The 13068-nt window shown below is 37.9% G+C and overlaps 1 protein-coding gene across 2 annotated transcripts in view; it reads right to left on the reverse strand.

The window, feature by feature from the left end:
* Nucleotides 1-13068, reverse strand: part of UNC5D (unc-5 netrin receptor D) — a 377196-nt gene that overhangs the window by 25616 nt on the left and 338512 nt on the right. For both annotated transcript variants that reach the window (XR_015695566.1, XM_087706239.1), the window contains exons 11-13: nt 6061-6229; nt 4294-4521; nt 970-1119 (exon numbers count right to left, since the gene is read on the reverse strand). Coding sequence is in view for 1 of the 2 variants with exons in the window: in XM_087706239.1 (XP_087562365.1) it covers nt 970-1119; nt 4294-4521; nt 6061-6229 (547 nt within the window). In the remaining variant the exon portion in view is untranslated. The remainder of the gene's footprint in view (nt 1-969; nt 1120-4293; nt 4522-6060; nt 6230-13068) is intronic.

The following is a 13068-nucleotide window of genomic DNA, read 5'->3' on the forward strand; positions in this document are numbered from 1 at the left end:
TAGCAGTTCAATTTTTTAAAATAATTAATACCTTAGAACCTCAGTGTCAAATCTCTTACAGCTTAATTATTATGTTTTATTTTTGTTCTTTTAATGATAGAAAATTAAAAGCTACCTCAAGCCAAACTAGACTTGAATGCAGAATGCCATTATTAGAATGAGTCAGGAGGTTGTTTATCGAAACTTCAATGATTTTTTTTCAACTTCTTAATCTATTTTACAGCCAAGTGGTACAGTGGCCTAGAGGTGAAGATGCTTGCCTCCCACTCAGAAAGTTGAGAGTTCAATCCTAGGCAGCTGCAGATGTTTCTCTATCAGGGTGCAAAAAGAAAACATCTGCTGTGAACTTCACATAGGCATCGGGAAAGGCCTCTGGCCAATAAGCTCTCAGCTCCAGTCAGTCACCCCAACCCTAACCTGAAGCAAGGTTTACATGCTATCTATTTTACAGCTCCCAGGTGCACTAACCAATTATTAACTATAACTGATCTAGCTTAGCTTTTCAAGATCAGCCAATATTACATCAGCTGTTGGTTTATATGATAATATTTGACAAAAAATTGTTTATCAATTGAATGCCCAAATCTCTACTTCTATTGAACTAGAAATTAATCATAAATATTTTATTTATTCCAAATGTTCTTATTGTAGAATGCCCAATATGCTAATCAATATGTTCTGAAATCTTTCATAAATTTGTTGGACATTTTGGAAATGGGCAAGGTAAAAGTACGGTCTCTGTTTCATTGTTTCAAAGTGTTAGATTTTTCTAAAAGATAATAATAGCATCCTGGAAATGTGGCTTGTCCATAGAGAACCAACGTATTAAACCATACATTTAATCCAAAAGTCTGTGCATTAAAAGAAGCAATGAACCTCACAAAGATATATACATTGAAGGTTTGAAATTGCTTGGTTATTAAAAATGGAAAATATACTCATCGCACACATATTAGTCTATGCAAATACCTGACATGCTGTGAATGGTTTAATTCTCCAGAGAAAAGGGGGAATATCAAGAACAGAAATCTGAAGGCTGAAGGTATTCCCTTTGAAATGCAGCAGTTTTGGTTCTTCCAGCAATTGTCCTCCCTGGTGTCTTTCACCTGAAATCACATCCTGCAACAATGGAGAATAGAAAACAAATACATTGTAGGCTAAATGTTGAAAAATTTCCCTCCATGCTGAAGATGATGGGATGAGAACTAGAATCTTGCTAAGGCATTATTCTAAAAGAAAAGCTCCCACGGATCAATCCAACTATCCATGTCCTGCAAAAGAGAGAGAGAGAGAGGGAGGGAGGGAGGGAGGGAGGGAGGGAAGGAGGGAGAGAGAGAGTGAGAGTGAGAGTGTGTGTGACAGAGAGGAAGAGAGAGAAAGAGAAAGAGAGAATGAATCTTACGTAGCAAGGATCCTACTACTGATCAATCTCCTTACACTGGTGCTGCTTCCCATTCTGAGATCTGGAGGGAGAGTCCCAGTCAGAAAGGAAACAGAAATTTCTGCACTAAAGTTATTTACCGTTTGTTCTCTCTCTCTCTCTCTCTCTCTCTCTCTCTCTCTCTCTCTCTCTCTCTCTCTCTCTCTCTCTCTCTCTCTCTCTCACACACACACACACACACACACACACACCTATCACTCTATCTCTCTATCATATAGATGATAGGGAGATAGAGTAATAGATGTTTTTGTGTGTGTGTGTGTGTGTGTGTGTGTGTGAGTGAGTGAGAGAGAGAGAGAGAGAGAGAGAGAGGGAGAGGGAGAGGGAGAGGGAGAGAGAGAGATGTTTCTGACATGCTATTGCTTTTTCCCCCCAAATTATATCTTTTTCAGTTGTCCTGTACAGTTTTTGTGTGGTTCCCATCTCAAAGTAGCAGAAAACTAAATCACAAAAGCTTCAGAGCTTCAATTTCAGAGGATGCAAGAAAGGAGGCTTTGTGGCCTTAAAGAAGGGAACCTAAATTAAACTCTCCATGGCCGTCTTGCCACAGCCAATTTGCTGCAGCCAATTCACCTTATCATGGCCAACTCGGTGCAGGACAATTCACTGGAGGAATACACTAACATTGAAGAAATCGTCAAATAGGATAATTAAAGAAAGGATGCCAAAGGAAGGGCAACATAAAATGTGAATGACAAAAATTAAAATAATTTGAAATTGAATTGTGGAATTGTCCCGCAGTAAGTCGTTCCATGACAAGTTATCCTGCAGTGAGTTAGCTGTGGTGATTTGGCCACAGTGAAATTGATCATGGCAAGTTGGCTGAAGCAAGTTGTCCCACTCCCTCTGCATAGAACAAAATAGAGCATGACTGCCCAGTCTATCTGACCCAGGGGATTATTTTATCCAGATCAGAACTTTAGCCTCTGCTTTTAATAAACCAGCGATTAAACAAGATTGCATACACTATTGTATGGATATAATTTCTTAACTTTGTGAGATCTTTTGATGTTTGATTCTTCAGTGCATTGTCTTTCCTGGATAAGAAAGCTATTGGAAGTAGACTATGAAATGTTTTTGCCTTCTGCAACTTGTGGGTGTTTCTAAGGACTTTGCCAATTGGGAACCAGAGAATATCTGCTTGGTTCTTCTTTCTTTTCAAGCTTGGAAATTGTATGCATCCTATTGTTTAACAGTTTCTTTATTCTGTGCATGAATCATTCCAAGCGCTTGGCATCCAGATGCCTTGTCGAATACTCAGAGCTCCTGATCAAATAGAGAAGAGCTGTAAGGAAGAGCTTGGAAAAAAAAAACCCACTAGAATTAAAATATGAAAACCGTGTACTGGACTGCATCGTGCTTGCTTGGCTAGAACTACATCTGTCTCTAAATCTCACCATTTACCCAGGGAAAAAAAGATGTTTCATGCTGGGAGAAATGCCTGTTAGGACCAAGCTGCACATCATGTTCAGTTATGTGGAACTTTCTGTAATCCTTCCGCTTTTTATGAAAAAAAAGTGAGGGGGAGAATCTAGCAGGCTATCTTTTATGGCATACGACCAGGTGTAAAGGACACACTTACCATATTGCATCAAACTTCTTTTGTTCTGAAGAAGCCACCTGAGGTTTCAGGCAGACTTTGAGAATAAAAGATCCAGCTTTATAGAGTTTTCTGCATCCCCAATCTTCATTATCTGACTGGCACCTTTATTTTAATTTTGTTTAAGAGGGCAAAGTTACATTTAATTATTGTTTGTAGTTGGCCCTTACAATTGGGTTTGTCTTGACAAGCTATTTAAACCTTCTTTGCACTCTCTATAATGTCTGCAAAACTCCTCTCACTTTCCCTGTATTTCTGGGCATAGAACAGAAGAGCAAGCAATTTTTAATTGTTATTTGTTTATTATTTAAATTTGTTATAGCCACCCAACTCCAGTGGATTCTGGATGGAGTATATCCCCCTTCCCCAGAGGTGGGTTCCTACCAGTTCGCACCAGTTTGGTAGAACCGGTTCGTCAAATCTACCGAACCGGTTAGAAGAGGTTCCACCAGAAAGCAGGCTACACCTACAGAAGAGGTTCCAAACATTTTTGAAACCCACCACTGACACACACACACACACATACAGAGAGAGAGGGAGAGAGAGACAGATTCACACAGAGAGAGAAAGAGAAAGGAAGAAATAAATAAAGAAAAAAAGAAAGAAAAAGTGAGAGAGAGATGAAAGAAAAAAGGAAAAAGGGACAGAGAGACAAAAGGAAGGAGAGAGAGAGGGAGGGAGGGAGGGAGAGAGAGAGAGAACACATGGCTGGTAAGCCACTCCCACCAGGTCACATGGCCATCAAGCCACTCCCACAAAGGAGGCCACACCCACAGAGTAGGTTCAAATTTTTTTTAGAAACCCACCACTGCTCTTCCCCAAAAAAAATGCATTAACCAGACCTGTGCTTTTTACAGCCTCCCAGACTATATCTGTCCCTTTGGTTGTTTCTGTCCAGCCCATGTGAGGTCAACTGGAAATTAGAAATCAAATGTAAATAAACATGCTGCAAGGGGCAGGAGAAAAAAAAAATGATTCAAGGCCGGGCTCTGTGCAGTCATCGTGTGCTCCTTCAGTTAGGTGCCAGAGAGGATGAGGAGAGAAAATGCTTTTCTGTGCCTGCACAGCATTCGTCCCTCACCTGGAGCAGCCTGAGGAGTTGAGGTGATGGAATTTGAGGACATCAAATTAGTTTACATTGGTTTTGGCCACCCTCATTAATCCCAGTTTCTTATGTGACCCTCTGGGAAAATTATTTGCCCACCCTTGCATTAAACATCGGAGAAGACCAAGAATGGTTTGGCCATCTTACCTGAAATGCACAGGGAGTGTTGTCAACACAGTACACTCTTAGACTGTAATCCAAAGAGTTGCAGGACATACAGCCAAAGACAGCTACTTTCAGTTCTTTAACAGAACAATCAGACAGTGGCTCCCCAATGAGAGCATAAGTTCCAAAGGAGTCCAAAAGGATATGACAAGCATATGGGTCCAAGAGGCAGTAACAAGAAGTGGTTTCTTCCTCTACAGACATCACTTCCTGGATGTGTCAGAACATTAAACACAGACAGAAGAAAAGCAAAAGTGATTGGGGGTGGGAGAATGAATTACATTTAAAAAGTTTCCATACAAATTCTATTATTTACTTTGCAGTGGTTTTAATGAGCTTGGAACAGACTTGCTATATACACTACAGGTAGACTATTTTTTTTGGCCAGCCACCCTCCCCCCCAAAAGTATTTGCAGGTGAAGAACTGCACTTGGTTGAGTTAGAGTTTCTCTCTTTTCTCCAAGTTGGGAGAATGTGATTTAGTTTTAAGCTACATTAAGCTAATTCTAGTATTTAATGTCAGGCATGAAGGATCAGGATCACACACAAGTTCTAGTTCATAAAATTTATTGCTCAAGTCTGTACATAAGAATTTAGACAACTAAAGTTCAATACTAAATTGGCACCAGTTAAAGATCAATAGAATTCAAGGGGGTCAGACTTGAACCATTTGTGACAATATAATGGCTTTAGGCTGATTCTAGCCTCACTTAACTCTGTACCCCACAGCTCTGCCTGCTCTTTTCCTATCTCTTTACTTCTGTTTCTGTAACACACCAGGGGAATAGATGGTTTATCAAGGGTAATTGTAATTAGAAGACTTTTAGGAACCTCAAATGGGAAGTTGGGGGTTGTGTGAATCCTCTGCTCACCAAATGTTGATGTGTGTTAATGAAAATACTAATAAATAAATCCACAAGACATAAAATAAGTGTTTACTTTGAAGACTGTTTAGTCATTATAGCAAACAATTCTAGGATTATACTGTATTTGGAAATGGAAACCCGCAAACTATTTTCTTTCTTTCTTTCTTTCTTTCTTTCTTTCTTTCTTTCTTTCTTTCTTTCTTTCTTTCTTTCTTTCTTTCTTTCTTTCTCTCCTTCCTTCCTTCCTTTCTTCATTTATTTATTTCCTCTCCCCCTATCATCTATTTTTCTAGCTATCCAGCTATATTTATATGCTGTCTATCGCAATGTTGACGTCGCTCAGTGATGGGATTCAAATAATTTAAGAACTGGTTCTCTGCCCTAATGATCACCTTAGTAGATCATTGGGTGGGTAGGTGCGGCTGGGGGGGGAGGGTGTCATGTGACTGGGTGGGCATGGCCAACTCAACCTCACTCAAGTCGATGGGCGCTTTGCCTCAGCTGTTACAATGTCATAAGGGTTAACTGGAGAGGCAGTTTCTGTAAGCAGGGCAGTAAAGATTAGGTTAGAAACACCAGAATGTTTCCTTCCTGCCTTCCTTACAGGATTAGCCCTGTAAAGTGGAAAAAAACCAAAATGAGATTTCTTCCAACAACCGGTTCTGTGAACTGCTTAGAAAGTTAACAATCAGTTCTCCCAAATAGGTACGAACCGGCTGAATCCCACCACTGACGTCGCTCTAGGCTCCAAATGCACAGGTGGAACTTATTTGCGTTTATTGTTAAATGTCACTAACATCTGAGCAATGGTCTCCAACTCCTCTAATTTTTCTCAGCTTCATCCTTACACTTTTTATCTATTTTTGAAAGTAATTTTGCTTACCTCCCATTTGCCTGGATGCTTTCTTTTTTTCAAATGAATATTCCAATGCTCAGAGTTCACATCTGCACAATGTGGGATTGTCAAGGCAAATGGAGTGGAGACCATCACTTCTATAGGACCACAAGTTACTTCTGGACCTAGGAGGATTTCACTGCCCTCCAGCTGAAGGCTTCACATTGGATACATAAGAAATGTTGAAAAGGAAAGAAACACAACATCAACTTATTTTCCTCCCAAAAAGTAATAACACACATTCATTATATAGTATACAATATTGATCTTCATGTCTATGTAGCATTTATGTTTGCTCAGTTTTACAATTAACACACACACACACACACACACACACACACACACACACACACATAAATATAAATATAAATATAAATATAAATATAAATATAAATATAAATATAAATATAAATATAAATATAAATATAAATATAAATATAAATATAAATATAAATATAAATATAAATATAAATATAAATATAAATATAAATATAAATATAAATATATATTCATTCATTCTGAAATCCCAACTTATGGAGGAGTCAATAAGATCATAAGATGCAGGCAGAACAGAATGCCTTGAAAGAGGGCATGCTTTACTGAATCTCTGAACAGGCATATTCAACACGGCAACATTTTGTTAGAAAATCCATTTGTTGGATCCATCTGCCTCCAACTCTTTTTAATGTTATTTCCTTATCCCTATTCTGAAACTAAATTGTCCCTCTAGGTGAAATGGAAGCAAACTCTAATTTTAAATGATAGAATTGCAATGAGATTTTTATTTATTTATTGTCGGTGGGTGCTAAGAGTAATGTGTTACGACTGGAAAAAAAAAGAATAAGATAATTATAACTCAGCAATATATCCTCTGGCAAATTGTCTCTTTTTACTATGACTTACTGAATTTGAAAGCACTTATCTGACCCAGAACGAACCTAATGGGTAACAGAATGCAAGGTGATATTAAGTTATAAAATAACTGATAAGAACTCCTTCTATATTTCAGGTCTAAATTTAGAACCATTCCTTATAGATGTTTTCCTTTTGTTAAATGTTAAGCAAATAAATCAGTTTAAAAAAAATGCCACTATTGCCCCAATCCCTTAAATTTTGTGATTTATATTTTATTTTGAATAAATTGAAATACATTTTAATGTTCTTAGGAAACCAATCCTGTAAATCTAACTGAACTGTCAGGATAGGGAAGAGTAAGAGCAATAGAGAACAATGAACAATTAGGTTCAATCCCAGTGCAGCAGCTTTTTGGAAGGAAAAATAAACCATTATTTATGATTACACTTAGATATGTGAGAAGAAATCTATTATACTTAGAAGAAGAGACTAAGTTAAGAGAATAAGAGGAAACCAGTTTATTGGACTCCAATTTCCATTACTTACAACATGACCAATAATCAGGATTAATGACCATATCATCACAAGTCCCCCATCTGTAGCTAGGAAACAATAATAGGAGGTGGGCATGTATCTCTTTGTTTGTGAGCACTCCAGAGACCTCTGTAAGACTGGACTAAGGGTGATGAACCACGGTCTGATCAAACAAGGCTGTTCTTACAGTCTGAAATTTTCTGAGGAGTTAATGCCAGCTCTTGCACTAAATAAAACATGAGAATACAAACCATAGGAGTGGTGGACAAAAATGGTCACTTCAACAATGAAGCCTTGTAAGCCAGTCCCCAACTGTCTGGGCTACCCAGGCCTGAACATACAGCCAAGACTCGAGGGTTTTTCGGAATAGCAAAAAGGATGGATCTAGTCTTATTTTGGAAGGAAGAATGTTCCATAAAGTAAGTGTTGCAGTAGAGAAGGCACGCCATCTAAAAGGCACATCAAATGAAGACCCGTGACTGGTGGCACCTTCAACATCCCTACTCTGCGCAATCTAGAGGGATGAGCTGATGTAACCATGGAGAGGGAGGATTTGTCATCCTGCATTCTCATAAGCGATCGGTCAATCTCTTATGGACTCTCTTCTGAGTCATCACAGCCATGTCAACAGAGTCCAATCAGTCAGTGCAACTTATTTTCTGAATCATTTGCACTGATTTATCACTGATCCCCCATATGGTAGCTAATGGTCCTGGATTACCACCTGTGTTCATAGGATTTACTGGAATGCATGTTGCCTGAATTTACATGAAAGATAAGCATTAACAGATTTGGTCCAATAGCATAATCTCCTGAAGGCAGCTCTTCAATTCCTTTGGAGAAGTAACTCTCTCTTTAGTGAATCTAATACACAGCCACACTGGAATTCTGGGAATTATTTAATACCAAATGAACTGAAATCAGCTAATTAAAAGGGCTTCCTCACCCCAAAAAACAAGAATCTTCTCTGTAACAGCCAGCCTGGCACAAGGACTATGAATGCAGAGTTCATTTGCTGTTTATGGAAGGCAGAGCACATTGAGCAATTTCAAGTATTTAACATTTCCCTGGGTGCCGAACAAACAAATGGCAAAACAGATCTAATCCTTTGGCCTTCATCAAAATCAGAAACTTGTTTTGTTTTCTGAAGAATGGAAGGAGACTTCAGAGAAAATAAACCAGCATTTTTTCCACCTCCTGGCCAAATCTAATTCCATGGGTTAGTAACTGTGAAGGGGAGCATTTTTTTTCAAACTGAAGGAGAGTAGAATTGGATATGCTTCAATTATTTAACTGAAATGAAATCATCAAACTGTGAAGTTTAATTTTTTTAACACTTAGGACTACCGTATTAGGTATTAAAGAATATTTTTCCATGATGAAGAATAACACAAACACATAAATGTATTTATCCATTCTGGGTGAGGGAGAGAGAAAAAATTAATGATGTTGAACCAGAAATGTAAACAACAATAGGCCCAACTTACAAAGTTCAGATTTCCCCAAACAAAACAGAACAGTCTGCAATAGAAGGTAGATAAATTGATTCCCAAAAGTCAACCAATTTATTGAAGTGACTAAAGCCCAGTCTAGAAAACAAGAGATTCTGAGTTCTAGTCCTGCCTTAGGCATGAAAACTAATTGGGCCAGTCATTCTTCCTCAACCCCAGGAAGCAAGCAATGACAAATCCTACAACTATATTGCAGCAAATCATCAAACTGCCATAAATTTGTTTTGTTCAGGGGCAAAATATACAACATTATCCTTCTCTAGGTCATTTCCTGCTATAATAGCAATAGCATTCAGACTTATATACCACTTCAAAGTTCTTTACAGCCCTCTCTACGTGGTTTACAAAGTCAGCATATTGCCCCCAACAATCTGGGTCCTCAATTTACTAACCTCAGATGGATGGAAGACTGAATCAACCTTGAGCTGGTGAGAATCAAACTGCTAGCAGTTGGCAGAATTAGCCTGCAATACCACGGCTCTTAATTTACCATCTTCCATTGGAAATCCTGCTTTATACTACAGGGAAAAGGTAGACTAGTGTATATATAATGTTTTTCAGAGTATGCATTCCTAAGTACGTACGTACGTACGTACGTACGTACGTACATACATACATACATACATACATACATACATACATACATACATACAATTTTGAGGCTACTCCTGAATCTATAGCAACATTGGATAGCTTAAAAATTATGGAAACTTAAAATAAATTTAACATAAAACAACATATATTAAAGAAAAAGAATATGGCTGATTGAAAGCTAGAACCCCAAACCCAAGGTCTATCTTAGCTCAAGCCTGGGAGAATGACCAGGTCGTTAACAATTTGCAACAAAAAGTCAAAAGGAGGCGAATACTACAAATTAAATCATCCTCACCATTAACACTATTCTGTTCCATGAGTTTTAAATCTATCTGAAGGAATGTATCCATCTTCCATTTAAAAGCTGCTTCCAATTATGCAGGAGTTAACAAAACAACATTAAGAAAAAGGTGAGTTTCCTTCAAGCTAGAGACCTTATAACAGACAAACTAGTACTAAACACTTCAACCCTGTTTAAGTTTTCAAAAGTGGCTAAGAGTTGCCACAAACATATCAAAATAAACAATCAAATCCATGTCAAAATTGTTGGAAGTACTAAAAAATAATTAAGCATGATGCCTAGTTCAGGAGATTAGAAGACATAGTGTAGATTTATTTCTCACTCAGAGAAAAGATCTTGGCAATCCAGTGAAGTGAGCAATAACCCATGAAGACTTAAATCATTCATGAAGCGTTTTTGCATTTTCTTCTTGCTCATTGTTCAAAATGTGTGTTTGGTTTTTGTTTTTTTGCAAGAGAACAGTGTAGCTGTGATACATTTAGTTGACAATGAATATTTACAACAAATCATTTTAATGGGACTTGCTCTTTCTTCCAGAAGAATTAATAAGACAAGAAACAATACTCTTAAACTGCAGTTAGAATCCATGAAAGAGCTGTATAATCAGGTGCTCCAGCTTTCGCTTCTCATTAAAGCAAGTCTTATATTATTTGTCAATAATGACAAATGAATATATTTGACAAATATACATATAAGCACTGCCACTAGTGGTCAATACTGCTGTGCTTCAATGATTACATGGCCTAGACATTGGTATTTGAACACAGATCCTTTTTAATATTTATATTTTACTATCTTTTACTAATCTAAGTGAAATGGTAGTATGTATTGCTGCTCCATGTATGATGTGCCATAAAATAAATAAATGAATGAATGAATGAATGAATGAATGAATGGTCAATACAGCAACACATTGTTACAAATCTGCCTTCTATTGAGGACCTGTATAGTACACAAGTCAAAAAGAGGACTGTGAAAATATCTATAGACCCCTCACATCCTGGACATAAATTGTTTCAACTTTTACCCCCAAAACAACGCTATAGGGCACTGCAAACCACAACAGCTAGACACAACAGTTTCCCCCCGAATGTCATCACTCTCCTTAACCACTAATTCCCACAACACTGTCAATAATTTACTAAGACTGTAATAATAGTAATAACTATTATTCTTCTCTTCCTTCCTAGTATCTATCTCTCCCCACTTATGACTATAACCATGTTGCTTGTATCTTTCCATTTATATTGTTGTTTTATTACTAACTTTGACTATCACTAAGTTTTGCATCTTTTTATTCTTAATGAATGTATTATATTCTCCTTATGCACCCTGAAATCATATGCACCAAAGACAAATTCCGTGTGTCCAATCACACGTGGCCAATAAAGAATTCTATTCTATTCTATTCTATTCTATTCTATTCTATTCTATTCTATTCTATTCTATTCTATTCTATTCTATTCTATTCCACTCCACAGTATAATATTATATTGTTTTCTGAATTGGATGCCTTTCTATTTTACATTACATTAACTTGTACTCTTGCATGCTATATTCCCAGACACATTTTTCCCATAGAAATTTCTTGGCTTCAAAATGTTTATACATTAGAAACAGGGGTGGGTTTCTAGCCCCGTTCCAACCGGTTCGGTTGGAACGGGGCCGGCGGCGTCCTCGTGCATGCGCACGGTGCACGCATGTGTACTAGCGTCTGCCCGACGCTCCAGCTGCTCCTGGAGGATCGTGCAGGTGCTGTATGCGTCCTGCGCATGCGTAGAAGCGCAGAACTCGTCAAAACCGGGTAAGGACCGCGGGCGGGCGCGCCCTTCGCTGTTCCCGGAAGTTACTTACTTCCGGCTCGCCGACCAACCGGTTCGCAGGGACCGCCGTGAACCGGTTGAAACCCACCCCTGATTAGAAAGCAAAATTGCACTGTACATTCCAGAGAAGTGTAGAACTGTGATGACAACTATACTCCAATTGACACTGTAAACTGGGTAGTGTGTATTTGATTTACTGTATTTGATTTTTATCCCACCTTTATTATTGTGTCTTCCTCCTCTTATTTTACTCACAACAACCCTGTGTTTTCCCTCTTTTTTTTCTATGGGGAGAAGAAATTTGGATAACCCAGACAACTTATACTAAAGGTTCTTTCTTTTTTCTCCTTCTGTTCATTTGGCTACTTTGGGTCATCTTCTACCTATCCAATTTTTATCTTTTTCCTTCTTTTTTCCCCATCTCTTTTTTTTTTACCTCTTTGCAATGAGGTGTGGATTACTATTTGGAATTAATTTTGTTGGGTTTTTTTTTCTTTTTTGTGGGGGGAGAGTGCCTCTTCACCAATCCTTTTTTTTCTTGTTTCCTATCTTTTTTCCTTTGTTTTACTTCATGTTTGCATTATAAAGCAAATGGATTAAGGTAACAAGAACCTGAAGACTGGGTCCAAGGATAGGGGTTGGTTTATTGGAAGCGGGTGCTTTGGCCGATGTGGGAGACTCCAGGACTACAATCAATCTACTAATCTACTCTTTGGATTATAAAATTTGATTACAACTTAAATGCAACAATGTCAGAATCAAATAGCAAGATGAAGAAAATAACATCATATGCGTCTGCAACAGCCACCCTGCCCTGTTCAGCGACACAGAAAGCAACAGGCACAGCAATGCAACAAGACAAAACTATTTTGGGACTTAAAAGTATGTTGCAAGCCATACATGTGAATCTCAAGGAACATATAAACAGAGTAGAAGAGAAAGTGGGTAAGGTGGAAGATGAACTGAAAGAAGTCAAGGAAATTATGGGGTAAAATGGGATTGCATATGGTGGAAGAAAAGGCAGAAATAACAGAGAAAAAAGTGGAGGAGATGGATTATAGACTGACAATAATTGATAAAAAGCAAAGCACTGGAGCCAGTGTACTTTGGGAGATGGAAAGATCAGAATTCTACCTAAGATTTCAGAACATAGAAGAGGAGAAAGGAGAGAATTTAGTACAGAAGGTCACATAAATTCTTTCAGCGGCCACAGAAATGAGTAAGAAATATATTTTAGGCAGAATGAATGGGCCATTCAGAGTACATACAAGATATGCAATTAGAAATAACTTGCCCAGAGAGGTACATGTAAGAGTTGTCAAAAAAACCCCTCTAAAAATGAAATATTAGAAGCAACAAGAAGCACCATAATAAAATG

The sequence above is a fragment of the Thamnophis sirtalis genome, unplaced genomic scaffold, assembly GCF_051295495.1.
Source record: "Thamnophis sirtalis isolate CommonGarterSnake01/CBP01778 unplaced genomic scaffold, rThaSir2_p1.2 scaffold_2, whole genome shotgun sequence".
In the NCBI taxonomy this organism is placed as follows: Eukaryota; Metazoa; Chordata; class Lepidosauria; order Squamata; family Natricidae; genus Thamnophis; species Thamnophis sirtalis.